We start from the raw sequence: 19,610 nt of genomic DNA, 5'->3' as shown, positions 1-19,610 counted from the left end.
TGCGAATCCTGCACTGCGGGCAGGTTCTTTACCGCAGCGCCATAAGGGAAGCCCCAGTGAGCTCGTGATCCAAGTCCAACCCAAAGCGAGGCAACACGGGGTCAGGAGTCCCTGCCGACTCAGTTCACGCCCCGGGGCCAGGGGAACATCGCGAAGATCAGATGCGGCCATGGAGAGCAGAGGACCAACGAGGGCAGGGACGCACCCTGGGGCAGGAGAAGAGAGGTCTACGGAGATGAGGAGATGACACCACGTGGGCCGTGATACAAGAACAGCCCAGGTAGAACGCTTGTCCCCAGAGGGCTAACAGCTGAGGCACCCAGGGCTGGAGTTCCCCTGAGGATGGCACAGACGGGCCACAACAGCATCCAGGACCAGGACGTGGGGCGATGCCCCCTCACACTGCCCACCCGGGCCCAGGTGCCACCGCTCCCCCACCGACAAAGCACAGCAATTCCTCAACCCCTCCAGACCACCGGCCCCAACTCCTGTCCAGCCTGGGCAGCAATCACGTCGATTCCACAGAAAGAGAAGTTAAAACAAAAGCAGGTGGAGAGAGGCCAAGCGCCCAGACTCCTCCGGGAGGGGGGAAGGTAAGTGCTGCAGGCCCCTTCCACCTGCACAACGGTGAGGCGAGGGCACGGTCTGTACTCACCTGAACGACTTCTATGCCTCGCTTCCTGTGGAGAAAAACAAAGAAAACACAGGTTACTCCGGCAGGGAGGAAGTAACCTTCCAGCACCTTCACGAGAGCCAGCTGGAGGCAGGGCGGCGGCTGCACCTCTCAGGCCGTGGTCCCCGGGATGACCTCGCTCTTGAGGGGGACGTTTATGAACCCCCAGCCAGTCCTCGGAGCCTTCTCTTCTGGCTGAGAGAGAAGGCTGGGTGCCTAGAAGAGGCTGGCTGGAGTCTGCCCATCTGGCCCACAGCCAGCCATCCCCCACTCCAATCCCCGGGGCCCGGGCTTCGTGGGCACAGCTCCAGCCTGAACCACCCCAAGAAGACCCTCCGCCCACCGATGGCCTTAAGCCAACCACCCACCCCCACTCTTGCCCGGGCACCCCCAGGCCTGCCTCAGCCCATCCCACTCCAGCCCACCCACCCTCCCACAAGGACCAGGCCCCCGGGCCCTCCAGTCCTGCCCAGTTACTTGCCTACCGCAGGCCATCTCAGCCCCCGACACCCACCCGCCCTCTGACCCTGGTTCCCATCGTCACCAGTATCCTCCCAGCCCTGGATCTTGACCCCCGCCACCGACGTCTCCCCCACAATCCAGGACCACGTGCCCTGACTCGCCCCACCCCATAGAGCCGGGGCTGGGGTCCAGATCCCCACAGAGGCACACAAAAGCTCCCTGCTGCCTCGCCCACCCACACTCCTTACTGCAAGCGGTTTGGGGCACACAGGATCGGCTGGCATCTCTAAGCCTCAGGCCACACTCTCCATCCCAGCGCCTGGGACTCAGCTCCAACAGACGCCCTCCTGGGAAGCCTTCCCTGACTCGCGATGCCTCCCTGGGCCCGTGCACACAGGGTGAGCCTGGGGCACCCTTCCTTCCCACTCCATGGTTCGGGAGCAGCAACGGGCTGTCACCCGGGGGCGGAGCCCACGTGGACCACAGACAACACAACAGCCAGGCCTGTGTGTACTTTCCTGAGAACAGAGACTGGGGGCCCCCACCCCCACCACCCTGACACTCAGAGGAGGCTGTGACCAGGCAAGGTCAGGATCTAGGGTTCCCTCGCACACAGGGCCTCCTTGGAGTGGGGTCGGGTCAGGATCACTAGCTGCGCCCGCCCGGCATCCAGATGCCCCCTGAACTTCAACACATGAGCTCAGTTCCTGTACCCAGCCTGGCCTGCAGGGGACCAGACAAATGAAACAGCCATGGCTCGGGTCACCAAGGGGCTCACTGCCTGAGGCAGGCACGAAGGCCTGGGGACACCTCTGGGCCACGGTGAGCAGACCCACCACCTCACGCAGCACAGCGGAGGAGACACCTGCCGATCCTGGCATCTGTCGTTTAACGGCTCCCACGAGAGTTGCCCAGCATCTTCCGAGCACCGGGCACCGAGCGGAAACGCACGAGGTGGCCACCACGTGAGACGGTTAAGACGCAACAGAAGGGTGACCGGGTCACATGGCGGGACACGCCTGCCGCCCACCCCTCCACCCCTCCCCAGACCCAGGGCCCCGAGGAACCCCAGCTGAAAACCACAGAGGCTGATGGTTTCGCGGTCCCCACTGCGAGCTGCTCTGCAGTCCTGGAAGGAACAGCAGCCGACGTCCATCAATCTCCCTGATTTCACGAGGGGTCGGGCTGGACACAGCAGCATCGCCCTGGGCCACCAGGGCCCACGTGAGGGGGACGGATGGTGTCACTCGGAACCTGCACTGCCTCCAGGCATCGGCTCGCAACCTGCGCCGTTCCTTTCTGAGTCCCAGCATCCCCGCCTCCATCCCCGAGGGTCCTGGCTCCCCAGGAGCACCGGAAACAATAACTTGCCAGGGACCTGTGACTGGCCAGGTGAGGCTCGTGTCTCCTCGCTCTGGTTCAGCCCCTGCCCCCAGCCTGGATGGAAACCTCCAACAGCTGAGGGAGAAAGAAGCCTCAGGTGACGAGACTCCAGACAGACAGACGGACGGCCTGGAGGAGACAGGCTCCTGTGCACATAACCCGCACCAGGTGGGCAGGGTTTCTGCCAGGCGCCGGCCTGGCCTGGCTTCTCCCTCCGAGGGAATTCTCTCCACATCCAGATCACCCCGGCATGCGGCTCTCACGTCCTTAGGAAGCCAGCTGCTGCGGTCACTTCCGATCCGTCCACATCACACAGCCCAGACGGTTCCCACCCTCCTCCCCCGTTCTAAAAAACAAACAGGACTCCAACTTTGAAAACAGATGGAACACATAAAATAAAAGAAACAAACAACAAAAAAAAAGTGGTCTTGAGGACAGACTGAAAGCCTCAAGTGGGGCTGAGCTCCCAGGAGCTGGCGCAGTTTCTCTGCAGCTCAAAGCGTCAGAAACAGGATAAATGGCGTTTCTGGCAGAAAAGAGGGGGCTCGGCTCCCCTTTCCACAAGCACCCAGCCACACGTACACCAGACACACTCACAGTGTGAGGAGGGAAGGCTCACTGAGCGCTCACATTGCTTTCCACAGTGATCGCCCATTACTCTAACCAGCGAGCCTGAGACCCAGCGGCCTCCAGAGAGCAGCCAGGCTCCCCACCGGCCACGCGGTCATGGCACAGCTAGTTCAGAGGCACCAAGAGGGCAAGCTTCATCTCTGTGCCCCAGGACCTTGGTGTAACGGTGGGGGTGGGGGGGGGGGGCGCCTAAAGAGGCAAACAGAAAACCACGTCCCGAGGGTGGGATGCCTCACCCTCGGGAGAACAAGGTCTAAGCCTGCCGGGGTTCAGACTTCTGCACCTGGAATTTCTGCAGAACAAAGGTATCAACAGCCTCATTTCCCAAGCAACAGGCTCCGGAAATCTGGTCCTAACTAGAAAGTTCAGAAATTAAATTGTGACACCAAAGGAGAAGCGGGAGGAGGGGGCGAAGGAGGGAGGGAGACGGGAGTGGAAGAAGAGAAGACAAACCAAACCTGCCGTCAACTGAGTAAACTGCTCCTCCTGAAAACCCCAGCTCCACGACCCCGCCCCACAGACATACTTGGACAAGCAAACCATTTTGGACTGTAAATGTTAACTGCCACACTGCCCGAGAGAGCAAAAGCCTGCAGCACCTAAACCCCCCAAGAGGGGCCACTAACAAATGGCGTACGGTCAAAGGAATACTATGCACCAGATTAAAAGAACGAGGAAGTGCTCCAGGCCCCGCAAGGCCTGCATTCTCTCCAAGATACTGCTATCGAAAGTAAGATGTAAACCCTGTGGGCCGCACACGGTGACCTGGGTTCAGAACAACATCCTGGACCAAAAGGCATGCTTGTGTCCATGCAGAATGAATCTGAAGGAACAACCAGAACACAGTTTTGGCCCGGCCTCTGGTCATGAGCAAGGACAAAGGTGCCTGAGAGGTAAGGGGGAGGAGACCTCCTTCTCACTGTGCAGCCTCACGCATTTCTTGAGTTTTGTGCCATGAGCCTCTAAGGCAAGCCCCCAAACTAGAGAAATGTACTGTTTCAATTAAAAAGCAACACAAAACAGTCGCCAGCATTCCGAGGTCTGGCATAAAGATGCCTGATGTAGACAAGGGTCAATCAACCAGTTGATGAAGTGGAATAGAGGAGCTCAGGATTTATCTAGAAAAGCTTCCCAGTGCTGCTCAAAGGGGAGCTGCCATGTCACCCTCTCCAGGGCCTGGCAGGCATCAGAGCATCCAGTTAACCGGATGTCTAAGCCCACTTAACTACTTGGGTATCTGTGAAACAGATATGGAGGGAACTGCAATGTTAAGGTGGCGCAAGCCGTAAAGAACCAGCCTGCCAAAGCAGGAAATGTAAGAAACACGGGTTCGATCCCTGGGTGGCGAAGACCCCCTGGAGGAGGGCATGAAAACACACTCCAGTATTCTTGTCTGGAGAATCCCACAGACAGAGAAGCCTGGTGGACTACAGTCCACAGGGTCACAAAAAGTCGGACACGACCAAAGCAACTTAGCATGCATACACGCAGCGGTAAAGTGATGTGTGCTTCTATTTATTTATTTATTTATTCTATTTATTTTATTTTCTGGTAGTTTCTAAGTTTTCGATAAGGAGCATAGATACTACGAACACTTCTAAAATTATAGAAAAAAGTAACAGTAAAAGTTAAACAATAAAAGAATTTTACCTAAAACCTGTGCCTCGAGAAAAATCCCAGCTCTAAAACTGTCATTTCCTTGATAAATATTGGATTCATAAGTTTTGGACAGAGGCTTACCTCACCACTCATAAACTTGCTTTTCCAAAAGCTGGCTATCCGATGAAGGGAGAATCTGCTTTGCAAAAGGGACCTCCGTCCCCAGACCTCCAAGGGAAGCATACCCTTGGGAAATTTCAAATCCTTCCAGACCTTTCCAGGGCAGGTACGAGACCCAGGGCCGCAGGCGAGTAGACCACAAGCAAGCGAGAGAAATCAGCAAGGGAGACGGGACGACGCCCTGTCAGAGGTGCCCTCTGCCCACAAGGCAAGAAGAGTCCTGTGATAGCTGGGAGAACTCCAGAACCTCTGAGAACAGAGCAGAGGCCAAAGAAGAGTGAAGTTGCCAAAAAGGGGGCCTCTCGGGTTCATCAAGAAATGCTTTCTCACGACGGGTGCGGCCATGGCCACCGGCCTCCCCCCGCAGGCATGGCGAAGGCTGGAGAAGCCCGCTGTGGAGGGAGGCCGGCCAGGCCGCCTGGCAGCGGTCTCACAGCGGAGGGAATTGACCCGGAAACAGGGGCTTCCCCCACCACCCCCAGTGGGCTTGGAGAAAGGACCTGCACCTGCACCAGAGCTAAGAACCACTTGGAGACAGGAAGTGTGTAATTATCTAAGTGGAAGCCAGGCATCACTCGCATCCCAGCCAGCTCGGTAATTACCAGATTTCAGGAGCCCCGAATGACACGGCCTTTAGCACTATGAGGCTGGCGGGCAAACCTCCCACACCCCCATCTCTCCCCGGCCAGCAGATGGCGGGGCCCTCAAAATGTCTCCTGAGGACTGGGGCTCCCCGAATGGGTGGCCGGGCCTCCTCTCTCACCCGTGCACGGAGGGACACTCTGGTCCCACGGCCCCAAATGCCACACCAGCATCACCACCTAACCCACGGCCCAGGTCAGCTCCTGAGGCTCCCTCCTGGGCTCCCACCCTCCTCGGAGCCCCCACGCCCCAGCAAGGTGCACTGACATGGAGGCTGCCTGGCTCTGGGCCACCAACCCCTACGAGGCTAAGAGCTAGCAAGGTGGACATGAATGGTGTCCACCAGTATGACAGTTCTCCTGGGCACTCCCCTGGACACACACACGCACATATGCGCACACACACGCACACACACACACACGCACTCGCCAGGCTAGGCACAGCCATGCGGCTCGCTTTGGCCAAGGAAATGTGCACTGAAGTAACCCATGTCACTCCCAAATAGAACCATTTGATGGCTGGTGGTCGGCTGTCCAGCCTGTCCTCCTATTGCTCAGAAACTGTGGGGGCATGGGGGCACAGACGGCCCCCAAAGCCATCCCAGATCCACTCTTAGAGGGAAACCTGGCTGGGTGGCTGTGAAGAGAGGCTGGGAACCAGGGGGGAAAAAAAGAAGACTTTTTTAAAGACTTTTTATTAAGAAGACTTTCAGCTTAGGAGTGGTTCTCAACCAGGGCAATTTTGCCCTCCAGGGGACATTTAGCAACACCTGAAGGCATTTTTGATTGTCACACTGGGGCAGGTGCACCTGGCATGTAGAAGGCAGAGGCCCTACAATGCACAGGACAGCCCCTGAAACAGAACCATCTGGCCACGGTGCTGAGAATATGAGAGACGCCGAGATGCAGAGGACCAGCGCTGAGCGCCCCCAGGGAGGCCACACCCCAGGGAGGCCCCCAGCCCTGGAGAGTCCTCGGGCCCAGAGTGGACTCTGAGTTATAAATAAACCTGTTGTCACCAACCTCTCCAGAGGCTTGTTACTGCAGCCTAGCCAGGCCCATCCTGACGGACAAACGCTCCTTGAGGAAATAGGGCTTGTGTCCTCTATCTGCACCCCAGATTCCTAGCACAGGCATTTGGAGATACCGTACACAAGGGTTGGGGGAGTAGCACAAGCCCCTCCTTTCATCAAACTCTCCCAAGAGAGACCCTGTAGCTGTAAAAACACCCAGGCCTGACCTAACTCTGAGACTGCACAAGCTGGTCCTGCTATGAAACGCCTGTCCTTGGGCAAACTCCTGCTCATCCATCAGGAGCAGCTCAAACATCATACACGCTGAAAGGCTGTTCCTGGCCGCTTCCCTGGGCAGAAACGACAGCCTTTTGGCCACAAGGCCATGGACACTTAAGGCCGCCCTGTGCTCAGCCTGGGGCCATGAGCCCCTGAAACCTGACAGTCTTTTCTTTATTCCAGCTGCCCCTGCCCACCGCGGGCCCCTCCCCACACACCTGGCAGGCGCTCACAAGCACCACCCGAATGAGGGTACCAGCCTCCACTCCATCCCTGAGCACCCCTGCCTGTCTGCTTCCGAGGCTGTAGCCTGGTTCACTCGCCGATGGTTTCATAATTTGGATTTCCCTTCTCTTAGCAACGCCAGAAACTGAAATGGCCCAATACAAAGGCAACAAACGAAGAGAATTTTTCAGCCAGGACAAACACTGGAATTGTTTGGACAGCTCCAAGATAGAACCAGATAAACTGAAAGCTAGCAATGTCTTTTTGCTTGGGGGGCAGTGGGGGGGCGGCGGGGAGTGGTAAGGGGGAGTGTAAAACCCTTGTGAAGACTGGACAGTCAGCTACTCCAGTAACTGAAGCCCTTCCCCATAGAGGTGCCCCACCTGGAGGAGGCGGGCGGGCCAGAGGGTCCTCACAGAGGCATGAGTCAGCATACTCTTTCAGACCTAGAACAAGCCCACGGGATCCCCAGAAGTGGCTTTTCCTCGTGAACCCAGGATGTGGGCAAGAGGCAGGGTTAGTGACTCACTTTCCCACACCTCCAGGAAGAAAGCAGAACCGCCCAGGCCCAAAGGCCTTTGCTACGGAGACACAAGCGACAGTACGGAGGCCAAGACGCTCTAAAAGCCCACTCCTCAACTTGCAATTCCCACTCAGGAAATTGAGGCAGGGGCGGAGACGACCCAAGAATGTGCCCGGCTGCCTCTGAACCATCATCGCTTCAGATTGGAAATGGCCCTGACTTTTCATCTGAAAACAAATGTTGAAATTCCCTAATGGCGCTTGACACACCTCCACTTTTCAGTTTAAAAATCCTCTACTTGAAATTCTTTTCAGATCTTTGACTACCCCCTTGCACGGGGTGCTACAATTTTTCCTTCTCATAATCAGGGAGGGGCCCTAAATTGCAGGCAGGAGGGTGTTACCAGGAACAGGAGACCCACAGGGGCATCAGGAAGGGTTGGTTCCAGCGCCTTCCGCCACCCCCAGCTCTGGGCCTCAGTCACTTGCCTTGGGGCTAATAATGACTCAGTCGGTTCTCTTCTGAGCAGTTTCTTATTTCCAAGAATGCAAAGCCATTTTAACATCAGCCCAGTGATCAAGGTAAGCTCCAGCAGGAAGGGAGGCAGGAATCCCTGCGTCATATTTCTGTCCTTTGGACCCACTGGGGGAGGGAGAAGCCTGTCCAAGGTCTGGATTGTTTTCAGCAACTCTCCTCAAGGTACCACACACGCTCAAAATAACTGCACAAGCTTGTGCCAGACCTGCTTCTGGGATGCCGACACTCTTTTAAAGGCTGCATTCCACAGCAGATTAAGTATCTCCATCTACCCAGATTCTGCTGCTAGTATTCCCTTACCACTGAAAGCTCCCTCCAGGTCTGAGGGCTGGAATCCGAGACCAAGAGAAGGGCTCTCTGAGCCACCTTCTGTGGCCGGGGGTGCGGTGGGGTGGGGAGGACGGGGAGGTGTCTGTGCCCTGTGCTGTCCTGAGCCTTCAAGCACAGGAGCACAGAGTTCCCGGTCATCAAACATTTGCTGACCTTCTCCACCCAGCTCTGGGCTGGCCTGGGAACAGAGGTCCCCGCAAGCCACAAGCCCTGCCTAGAGAGGCTGGGAGCCACAGGGCCCTTGAACAGAGCAAGCCTCTGGGGGACGGCAGTGACAGGGGAAAGTTTCTGAAGACTGCCGCTTGAACTGAGCTCCAGGTGCAAAGAGCGGGGCGGCTGCAAAGCACCAGCACCCTCCAGGGCAATGCCAGGGCCTCTGGGCACTGGGGTTCCATGGGCCCCTCTGCCACAAGCACCAAGGCTGCTTCACATCAAAGCAAAGGTGAGCTTGGCCCCACCCCCAATCACTGAAAACTTAAACCACAGCACCTGAATCAAACATCTTCCCAGCCTCTATCTACTTGCAGGATGGGGAGTGGGAAAGCAGGCCCTGGGAATCAAACACCAACCTTATCCACGGGTCTGTGACTAAGGGTAGGGAGTCAGAGGCTGGCTCTGACCTTGATCCAGTCCCTCCCAACAGGAGGTTCCGGAAAAGGCAGTGCATTGGAACACTGTATTCATTTCCCATTACTGTTGTGACAAATTACAACAAAGTACCGCTGAAAACAACACAAGTGTGTTCTCTCGCAGCTCTGGAGGTCAGGCGTCTAAAATGGGTCAGCAGCTGAGCCGTGTTCCTTCCTGAGGCTTGGGGAGAAATCACGCCTGTGGGGTTTCCAGCCCTAGAGGCTATCTGCGTTCCCTGGCCACCTCTGCTTCCCGCTGTCACCTCTCACTCTGACCCCCTTATAAGGACCCGTGAGATTACACTGGGCCCTCCCAGATAATCCAGGATCCTCTCCCATCTCAAAGTCCCTCTGCAACATAAGGGACCATGTTCACAGGTTCCGAGGACACCTGGAGGGAGCAAGACATTATTCTGTCTATCCCAACATCAAGGCTCTTGCAGCTCCGCCATCCCCTGCATCTCAGACACCCCTCAGAGTCTCCATGTGCGGGCTGTGGCTAACTGAGGTTTGTCCAGAGGTTCACTGGGGGCCTGGACAGTCACCAAGGGGAAACCTGGAGCTCAGCCCCTACGCTGCCCACGGGACTCTAAAGGGGGCACTGGCCATAACCAAACGCCGATACGGGGGTTCTTGATGAGAAAAAGGCCCAGGCCCTGGGTGTCAGAGACCTCAAGCCCCCGGCCTGGAAGCCTTAGCTTGTCAGGAAGGGATGACATTCCTGACCCCGGGGTCCACCTCTAGGACTGAGAGGTGCTCAAATCACCGAGGCTTTTCTACCCCCAACTCCGAGGCCACCTGGCTCCACTGAAGGCCACATCTCCAAGTTGCCAAGAAATGCCTCGGCAGACAGAAGCTGGAACCGGAGCCTAGCACCTAGGCACATCGGGGCCAGCAGGGGCCTGCCCAGCACCCATTTACAGGCCCCAGGGGTACCAGGCCCTGCCCCTTGGCCCCTTCAGATGACCTGATCACCCAACTCTAGAAAGAGGCAGGGTCTTTATCTGGGGCCTCCGAGACCTCAGATTTCAGGGAAGGCTCCAAGGGGTTGGACACAACGCAAAGGACTGGCCACATGAGTAAATCCTGAGCCCCTCACTCCCCACTCAGGGGAAAGGGGGCGGTGGGGGGAGAGGCAGGGGAAGAGGTGGGGGCCAGGAGGGGCCTAAGAGACGCCCAACAGCGGCCGCGGAGTGTAACTTTCAAAGGCTGCACGAGGGGGTATGACTGTCCTGTTTTTTCAAGCGCGGACATTTAAAGAGGTCAAGAAACTCACCCAAGACATTATGCTAAGTGAAAAAAAGTCAGAGAGAGAGAGAGACAAATACTGCATAGTATCACTTCTGAGTGGAAACTTGGAAAAAAAAAAAAAATCAAACTCAAAAAAACAGAGAATAGAATCATGCTTGCCAGGGGCTGGCAGGATGAGGCAAATGGGGCAAGGTTGGTAAAAGAGACAAAGTGTCAGTTAAAAGAAAACGGTCTGAGGATCTAGTGAATAATACGGTGACAGCAGTTGACAGCACTGTACTCTATGACTGAAACCTGCCAAGAGCAGCACTTAATCGCTTTCACCCAGGAAAGGAAGAGGGGGAGTAAATAAATACGTGAGAGAACAGACCCGACCAATCCTTCCACAATGTGCACACATGCTGAATCATCACACAGGAGACTTCAAATATATCACAATTTCTACTCTGGGTTTTGTTGTTGGTTGTTTTTTTTTTTTTTTTTCAGGTCATATCGCCTTTTTAAAAATATATTAGAATTTTATTTGTCAACTATACCTCAATAAAGATGAAAAAATACATATGTATTAAAAAGAAAGAAAAAAAGAAACTCACCCAAAGACCCACAGGAAATCAGCCACAGCGGAACCACAGTCTCAAGTCTGGTCTGTTAGCAAAGACCATACCTGTCCAGTGACCTATGAGGGTGGGGTCCAGCTGGGTCTGTCGGGGGTGAAGCTACTGGGATTTCCGGGGGAGGACTTGTTCTGGACAGACCTGCCTCTCAACTGTCCCCCACTGCCCAGCCACTGCCCCAAGTCTGAGCTGCAGCCCCTCCACAGACCCCTGACCCCCAAGAGGCTGGAGGAGGGAGTGCCATCTCCCCTGAGAGGCCCAGGGGTCAACAGCCCAGAAGGGGCTTCCTGGGGAGCCGTGACTGGCCGCAGGCATCCCAAGATCTCTGCGCAGTGGCGCCCCAACACGCCTGGGCCCCCCGAGGCCCAGGAGCAAGGGGAGGCCTGCTTTCCCCTTGACACCTCCTTCTGACCACAGGTCACCTCAAAGCCACACTTTCCGAGCAGGAGGAAGCCGGTTTAGGCTCAGCTGTAGAAGGGGCGGCCAGCCCCCCAAGGAAGGCTGTCCAGGCAGGTAGGGAGGTGGCGACTGCCCAGGGGTGGGAGAGATTCGAGCAGAGGTCGGATGCCAGGGTCATGGAAGGGAGACAGGTACACGGGGGGAGGGGACGGGCTAACGTCTCAGGAGGTCTTCCCCATCTCTAAGCATTTCTGACCCCCAGTGAGAAGAAGCAATCGGTCCTCTGGGCCTCCCAGGGAGGAGAGGACGAGCCTGGGGCCTCAGAGGACCCCAGCACTGAAAGCTGAAGCTCCAGAGCCTCCTCCCAGACGGCAGGCACGCACCACACCTCCTTCCTGCCTGGCATCCCACCCAGCCAGGCGCTGCAGCTGGCAACCATAGCAACAGGCCCCAAACAGCCCGAGAAATCCCTCAGTCAGCCCCACGCGGAGTGTCACGGCAGCGGCCAACCCGAGGCTAAGGGGAGCCGGGCCCAGGCAGAAGTAAAAACACCGAAAAGAGGAAGCCCCATCTGACCAGAGGGGAAGAAGGCTTCTGGGTCGGCAAAGGGCAGCCTCCCAACCCCAGACACAGGCCTCGGTCCTGAGGGCCACCAGGACCACCGGCCATGGACCCGCCAACCCTGCCCACCCCCCAGGGGTCTGGCCTGCGACCCTCTACACCTAGGCTGTGACTCATCCCTGCCCCCCAGCATTCAAGACCTCCGCAGCAGGTGCCCACTCCTCACCCACCCCATCTGCTCCCAGCACAGCTGGCTCCGTGCCCTCCCCCCCACCTGCCCTCGCTGTCAGCCCCCTTGTGTGAACATCCCACCCCTTGCCCACCATCCACAGCAGCGGAAGCCTCTTGCCTCGCACGGCCCCTCTCAGAGGGCAGCCCATGAGGAAGGTGGTCGAGGAGCCTGCAGAGTCAAACCCCGACTGGAAGGGCCAGTATACCGTGGCTTCTCCTGACCTGGGTGTCCCCGGAACTAAGGACCATGTGCACAACCCACCCTGTTCCAACCCTGACGGGGAGGCTTGGAGTGGCGGGGGGGCCCCTACCTCCCTGACTCAGGATGTTAACCCGCTGGACGATTCTCCAGGGATGACCTTAATTTGCAGGGTAAGAACTCAAGATAGAGAAGAACGGGTCCAAGCTGCAGGAGGTGGGGAGACAAAGCCTCTTCTTAGCCAAGATTTTTCTTAAACTAAATTCCTCCCGACGGTTGCTTTCTCAAGAACCACCTTTCCATCGGAGGCCGCCTTTTACTCATTCGTTTATTTCATGCCTGTTTCTTGAACCCCTACTGTGTGCCCAGCCTGGTGGACACATCACAGCATGGACAACAGAAATGGCTCCTGTCTTCAAGGAGCTTCCAGCACAGAAGGGAGGGTGAACAAGAAAACCACAGAATCAAATACAACGAGGTATGACACGTTCTGAAAGGAAGGCTCCAGGGACTGACAGAGAAGAGGGGGGACTATACTGAGGTCAAAAGGCCAAGGAGCAGCCAGATGTGGGGGGTAGGAAGCCTGTGAGGCAGCAGGAATAGCACATGCCAAGGTCCTGAGGTAGGAAGGAATTTAGAGCAGCTAAAGAACTCAGCAAAGATCATGGAGGCTGATCGTGGGTGAGGAGCAAGAAGGGCAGGAGGCATGTCTGGGGCCCTGAGGGCCTGCTTCTGTGCCATTTGTTTCCCTGGTTCAAGAAATCTTCACTTTGCTTAAGCTCGTCGCAATTGGGTTTTCCTGTCACTTGCATCCACAAGAATCCTGGCTCCTACAATATCCAAACCAAAGCATCATATTCTATCACCTTCTCCGACAACCTGGGCCTCAATCTTAGAAGCAAACACTGCCACCCATCCAGCTACCCAACCCAGAATCTGCAGCAGCCTCCACTTCTCTCCCATCGGTCACCAAAGAAAGGTTTCATTTGGGTCTCCAGGCAGCCAAGGGCTGGGGGTCCCCCTCCCAGGGAGGTAGGCGACTGCATGATAGAAGGAGGGGCCAGGAAGAGAATCGCAGATGGTCTCTTGGCTGAGGAAAAAAGAGAACCCCCATCAACACTGGCTGGCTGATTGCATATAATTATGAAGGAAAAACGCTCTTTAAAATTAGCTTCCCAAATGCGAATGCAATTTCAAGTGTCCCTTGTAGTGTGATTATAGCGTCAACCGAGGAATGTTTTATCGCTGGCACAGATCATGCAGGCTCCTGCAGGCAAAAAATAACAAAGCCAACCAGGGCACCAGGGTGAAGCAGCTCCCCGAGAAGGGCCCGCAGCTGCCCAGGGGAAGCACCAGCCCAGGAAACCCAGCCCAGAACCAGCCTGGCTCCCCTCCGCAGCTGGCTCAGGGCCTTTCCCAAGAAAGCCAGAGGCACATCTTTCGTCTTTCTCTGTCTTTAGAGTCTTTGGTGTTCAGACTCAAATCCCAGGAAAAGCCAGTTCATAATAACAAGGACGGCTTCAGTCTCTGTATGCCTCCTACAGCCAGGTGTTGTACTCTGTGCCTCAGTTTTCCCATCTGTAAATCGGGCATGATGATGGAGTGTAACCCACAGCATGCTGGGTACTGAACGACGACCAGGCAGCCAGTCAACAGGTATTCGCCTCCCATTAAGCCTCAGAACAGCACTGCTGGCTCTACAGACGTGGAACCTGACCTCAGAAAGGCTACACGAACCATCCGGCTAGCAGGAGAGGAGCAGGGATGCACACCCAGCTCGGCCTGGGTCTGAACTCCACACTCTTGGCCCCCTGGGGGCTTAGCTGGGCTTGGGAGGCTGCGGCGGAGAAGGGGCCACTCAGAGCTTCAGCATGCCCTCCTGGCATAGCTGCCAGGCCTATGTGCACGGTGACCTCAGCCTGCAGCCCGGCCCTCCCCATCCTCAGCCCATGACCCTCTCGGGGACTCAGGGTTTTAAAACACCGCAGCCTCTGACGGAAGGGCTGACCCCTACTATTCCCCTCTCCCCTCATGGTCCCTCTGCCTCTGAGGGTCCTTCCCATTTTATACACGAGAACCTAGGCCCGAAACTGAGGGGGACTTGAGGTCACACGGAGGTCTCACCCAGGATGAGCCCAGTGCTGGGGGGTAGGGGCATCACACCCTGGCCTCCCAGTCTGCACTGGCACCCAAGGAAGGGAAAGGCTGTGTCAGCCCCATTTCAAAGATGAGAAAATCAAGGTCTGCAGAAGCATAAAGGGACAGGTTCAGGGTCTCCATCAGGGGAACAGGAGAGCCATGACCCCCAGGCCAGAGAACCAGCCTCGTGAAGTGCCCACAAGCACACTGCCACGTGGGCCTCGACTGTATGTGTGAGGGCAGGGAGCCACCAGGGCAGGCCAGACCCACACCTGGTGGCCGGGTGGACACAAAGCCAGCCTAGCGGTGGTTCTCACTGGAAGCGATTTTGTCCCCGGGGGACACGTGCCCACGCCTGGAGACATCTCTGGTTGTCATAACGGGGGAAGGGGTAGCACCCAGTGGGTGGAGGCCAAGAACACCGCTACATCCCATGACGCACTGGACAGCCCCTAACAAGCAGAGGATCTGGGCTGAAATGTCAACTGCGCCGAGGCTGAGGAACCCTGAGCTACAGAATCTGAGAACAAGGATTTGGATCTGCCTGGACATGCGGTTGGGTCAAAACAACAAGACTTTCAAATAAATAAATATGTCCGGGTATATTTTTCAATTGTTGTGCTCACTTCGGCAGCACATATACTAAAAAAAAAACAACTTTTCAATTGTTAAGCCGTGTCCAGCTCTTTGTGACCCGATGGACTACAGCACGACAGGCTTTCCTGTCCTCCGCTGTCTCCCAGAGCTTGCTCAAGCTCTTGTCCATTGAGTCGGTGATGCTATCTAACCATCTCATCCTCTGCCACCCTCTTCTCCTTTTCCCTTCAATCCCTCCCAGGGTCTTTGCCTATGAGTCGGCTCTTTGAATCAGGTGGCCAACATACTGGAGCTTCAGCTTCAGCATCAGTCCTTCCGATGAATATTCAGGGTTGATTTCCTTTAGGACTGACTGGTTTGATCTCCTTTCAGTCCAAGTACACAAATATAAATATGGATATAGGTATGCATATGTGTTTGCTTGCGTTTGCTGAAATATCCTGGAAACAAAAAACTAGGAACAATTCCAAGAGACAAGCTAGGGCTGAAAGGGCATGGCTAGGACCAGATCTTTTCACTTGCCTCTTGATTTGAATTGCGACTACACTGTCTATTTCCGTACATTTATATTCTCTGAAGGTAAAAAAATGACACTTCCTGCATGTCCTCCAGGCGAGCTGGCCTCCACCTGCCCAGCTCACACGCCTGCTGGGGCTCCTAGAGCCCTCAGGACAAGCCCAAACTGCCACAGGGGGCTCAACCGGGTCCTGAGGCACCTGGCCTCAGGCGCACCCCAAATGCCAAGGTCCAGATGGACTGGACTGCACTGGGTTCCTGGGACGCTCCGTGCAGAATCCATGACCTCGCTTCATCCCTCCCAGGAGGAGAGTCTGGGGGGATCACCCGGCTCTCACATTGGGACAGAGGCCACTTAACCTCGGCGAGGGCCTCCATGTTTCTGGTCTAAGGGCCTGGGGGGGCCCCTCATCCCTCCACTGCCTGGTGGGTGGGGGTGGGGGATGGGGGGCTGCCAGGCAAGGGGCTGAGGCAGACAGAGGAAGGAAGCTGCCCTGCAGCCGCTGAGAACAAGAAAGAAAGGAAACATGTAGCAGGGCTGTATCAGCTCCGTGCCTACAGCTCAGGAGGCTGAGAGGGACGTCCCTCCACCCCGCGCACCACCCCTCCCCTAAACCAACAAGAGGCTGTCAGACAGGCTCGGCTTCAAGGACTCCGTTTAAAAGCCACCGTTTCATCATCAAGAGCCTGCCGTGTGCTAAGTACCATCCACGAACCTCTCATCCCCCTGCTGGCCCCGCAAGTGGGGGGCTCTCCCAACCCCGAGTGAAGCTCAGAGATGTGCAGCGACCTCCCAGAGGGGCAGCCAGGCTCCGCGGGTGAGGGGGCACCTCCAGGGTCCAGCCTGTACACCTGCAGTGCCATACATACCTGCCACTCAGAGAGAGGAGAATCAGGGGTGCTCCCTCCCCTGCACCCCATCTCAGGGCGCTCCAGATGCTCAGCCCGGCTTCCAGGGGCTCCCTGCAAACCCCCTCTGTCCTCACCCCGACACGTCCTGAGGCCCTGTGTGAGAACCTTTGATCTTGGAGCATCACACCTTCCCACGTGCCGGCTCCCTATCTGACTTCCTTAAGTCCACTCTCATCTGTCCACTGAGCTTGCCCTGACCCTCAAAGGTCACCTGCAGGGTGAAGCCTTCCTGGCCTTCCTAGATGGAGAAAGCTGTCCCCCACTACCACGACCGTTCCAAACTTGAACATGACTAGTCTAACCCTTCAACCCTCCCATCTGCCCCACCCAAGCGAGCTCCGGTGCTCCCAGCTCTGAGTATGGGCTCTGACCCAGACCCACAGCACCACCTGTTAACCCCACTCCCACAATAAGAACAACATCTACCTCCTGTTTGTTAAGGACCTGTGATGGGGTATTGCTGATATTTATAAGTAAATAAATGTGCCCAGCAGTGAACGATGGAGCTTTACACTCATTACTTCAACTGACACATCAACCGTGACGGTTAAAAAGTGCTCTGTTTATCCAACAGATGGAGAAATTGAGGCTCAGAGAAGCTCAACGACTTGCTCCAAATTACAGAACTGGACAGTGCAAGAAGCAGCTTGAAATCGAGGTCCCTCCTTCCCAAAGCCTACTGTGAGCGTTTTGTTATTTAGTTGGAGGGAGAGGAGACCAGGCTGCCCCCAAGCACACAGGGGGGGTCCCTGGGAGCACCCCACCAGGAGGAGAGCCTGCTCCAGGACACAGTCACACATGCAGGCCGTCACCCATGTGAGGACTGAGCGCAGCCCAGGGGCGCTGGGAGCGATGCTTTGCAGCTGACATTTAACATCCTCAAGGATGATGTGCACAGACAGCCTCAACACCTTGGCCTGGAGCTTGGAACACTTGCCAAAGCTTTTAAAGGGGTCATCGATGTTTAAGGACTATTTTTTGGGGTGATTTGATGGGCGCCTTCCCTCTCACGTAAATAAAAGTCAAACTGCACCGCATGCATGGCCTGAGCAGCCCTGAAGAATGTGGCCCCCGCCTCCCTCCCTATTGCTCCCTCCCTCACGTGGCACAAACCTGGCTCCGGCCAGCCCTCCTCCCCGCTGCCCTGAGGCACCCCAGGGCCTTTGCACTTGCTTCTCCCCCGGCCTGAGATGCTCCGGCCTCACTGCAGCTATTTTAACTCCTCTCTGATCAGCCACGTCACAGGAGGAGTCTCTCTTTTAGAAAGGCCCTCTCTGACCACTCTGGGGACAGTCCCCAGAGCCCTTTGCGTCACTGCTCTCACTTCATATCCTGTTCCCCCTGGACTTACCCCCTTTAACTCACTGGTTGATATGTCTGTTACCCACACAGACCTCCCCCCATAGACCAGAGCTCAATGGATGGGGTCCTGTCCACCCTGGCCACAGATGGATTCGCACACTCGCGAACAAACACTTGACTTGGGGGCGGGGAGGGGGGGACCACAGGAGCTGTCCTGGTGGATATACACAGAAGCAGACTGACAACAGGAAACGTGGCCTGGAAGCACTCCTGAAATGACCGACCCCCAGCAGTGCGGGGGCCGGGGAGGGGGGGCAAGAGCTACAGCCTGATTCACTCTGGCTTCCCCTGGGGCAGAGGGCTCGCCCAGGTGGAACGGTCAAGAACTTGGGGCTTCTCTGCTCTAACCTTGTCTTTTTCCAGCTGAGAAAAGTGAAGCTCATCAGGTGGGGGGCGGGGCTGCCACAGGTAACACCAGGCTCCGAAAGGGGCCCAGACTCCCCCCACTCACACCCTGCAGTCCTGCCTGCAGGGCTCCCTGGGTCAGCCAGCCACACCAGCCTCCTCTCCTTCCACGGACGCTGCGTTCCCAGAGGACCAGGCCTCAGAACGCCTGGCTTGAGCTGGACATAAAGTGGGTACTCATAAAGGATGGATGAGGATGGACTTTCTTTCCTTAGGGAGTCTGCTCCAGACTGAGCACCCTGAGGGCCCCCAAGCTAGGGCATGACTCTGCCACCCCTCACCCCGCCAAGCACAGCACAGCTGGGACCTCCTGGGTCCTAAAGAAGGGTCCATGGTCTGCCCGGTTGATGCTAAGGCCAGATCATACACTCATCTGCACAAGGGTTCCCAGTCCACGACCTCTCCCGGTATCCACATCCTTTGCAAGGACTCTGCTGCTCTGACCAGGCCAATGGAGTGGCATTCATATCACTGCCCCCATTTCACAGATGAAAAGCCAAGGGTCACACCGTTAAGCTTTCTGTCAAAAGTCACACAGCTAATGAGTCACAGAGTGGATACCGGACCACGTTGTGTCTCCTAAAATGTCTTCTCTGATGTCAAGGACAAAAGTGTTAAGTCAAAGACAAAAGGTTTCTTTCCAGCAAGACGTCAGGATTTTTCATACGCTCTTGTGTACTTTAAATCTCCAGGTATTCACTGCTCCCCAAATTCACATGACCACAGAATTGCTCCCTGGAGGATGAACTTGTAGAAACCATGTTCTAAAGGACACCTACATACCATCTCTCCTGAAAATCTAGGCCACAGGTGTGGAACAAGGAGCTTTTACCTGGGACCCATAGGACCTCTGCTTCGGAGAACCTGAGGCCTTCTCTGAATTTTGGTGGATATATATTAGTGCATAGTGCAAAGTGTTTCTTCAGAATAGGCTCTATAGCTTTCATCAGAACCTCAAAGTTCTGCACAACGTCCAACAAAAGTTAAGAAGCAACCGTTTCACAGAAACAGGTTTATGTGACAGCCTCAGTCAAAAACAAAAAAAAAAAGAGGTTAAGTTTACTTTCTCACCCCTTGAACCTAGCAGGGCCTTGAGCCTTGTTTTGGTCAACAGACCGTGGTGGAGAGACCACGCCTCCAGGGGCCTTGGAAGTGCCCACTGTCTTGGACCCCTGCCCCCCAGAGCACACCCAGGCAGCCTGCCAGGGGATCAGACACACGCGGCCAGGTCACCCCCATCGCCCTGGCTGACCAGAGGCCAAGCCCCAGGAGCAGAGACCCTGAATGAGCGGCCGCTGACCGCAGACACACGAGGGAGCT

The 19,610-nt window shown here is 56.2% G+C and overlaps 1 protein-coding gene across 2 annotated transcripts in view; it reads right to left on the bottom strand.

The window, feature by feature from the left end:
* Positions 1-19,610, bottom strand: part of ITPK1 (inositol-tetrakisphosphate 1-kinase) — a 156,660-nt gene that overhangs the window by 117,692 nt on the left and 19,358 nt on the right. For both annotated transcript variants that reach the window (XM_070477929.1, XM_070477930.1), the window contains exon 3: positions 656-680. In XM_070477929.1, the coding sequence (XP_070334030.1) occupies positions 656-680 (25 nt within the window). The remainder of the gene's footprint in view (positions 1-655; positions 681-19,610) is intronic.

This window comes from Odocoileus virginianus, chromosome 16 (assembly GCF_023699985.2).
Source record: "Odocoileus virginianus isolate 20LAN1187 ecotype Illinois chromosome 16, Ovbor_1.2, whole genome shotgun sequence".
Lineage (NCBI taxonomy): Eukaryota > Metazoa > Chordata > Mammalia > Artiodactyla > Cervidae > Odocoileus > Odocoileus virginianus.
This window is presented reverse-complemented; position numbering and strand designations above follow the sequence as displayed.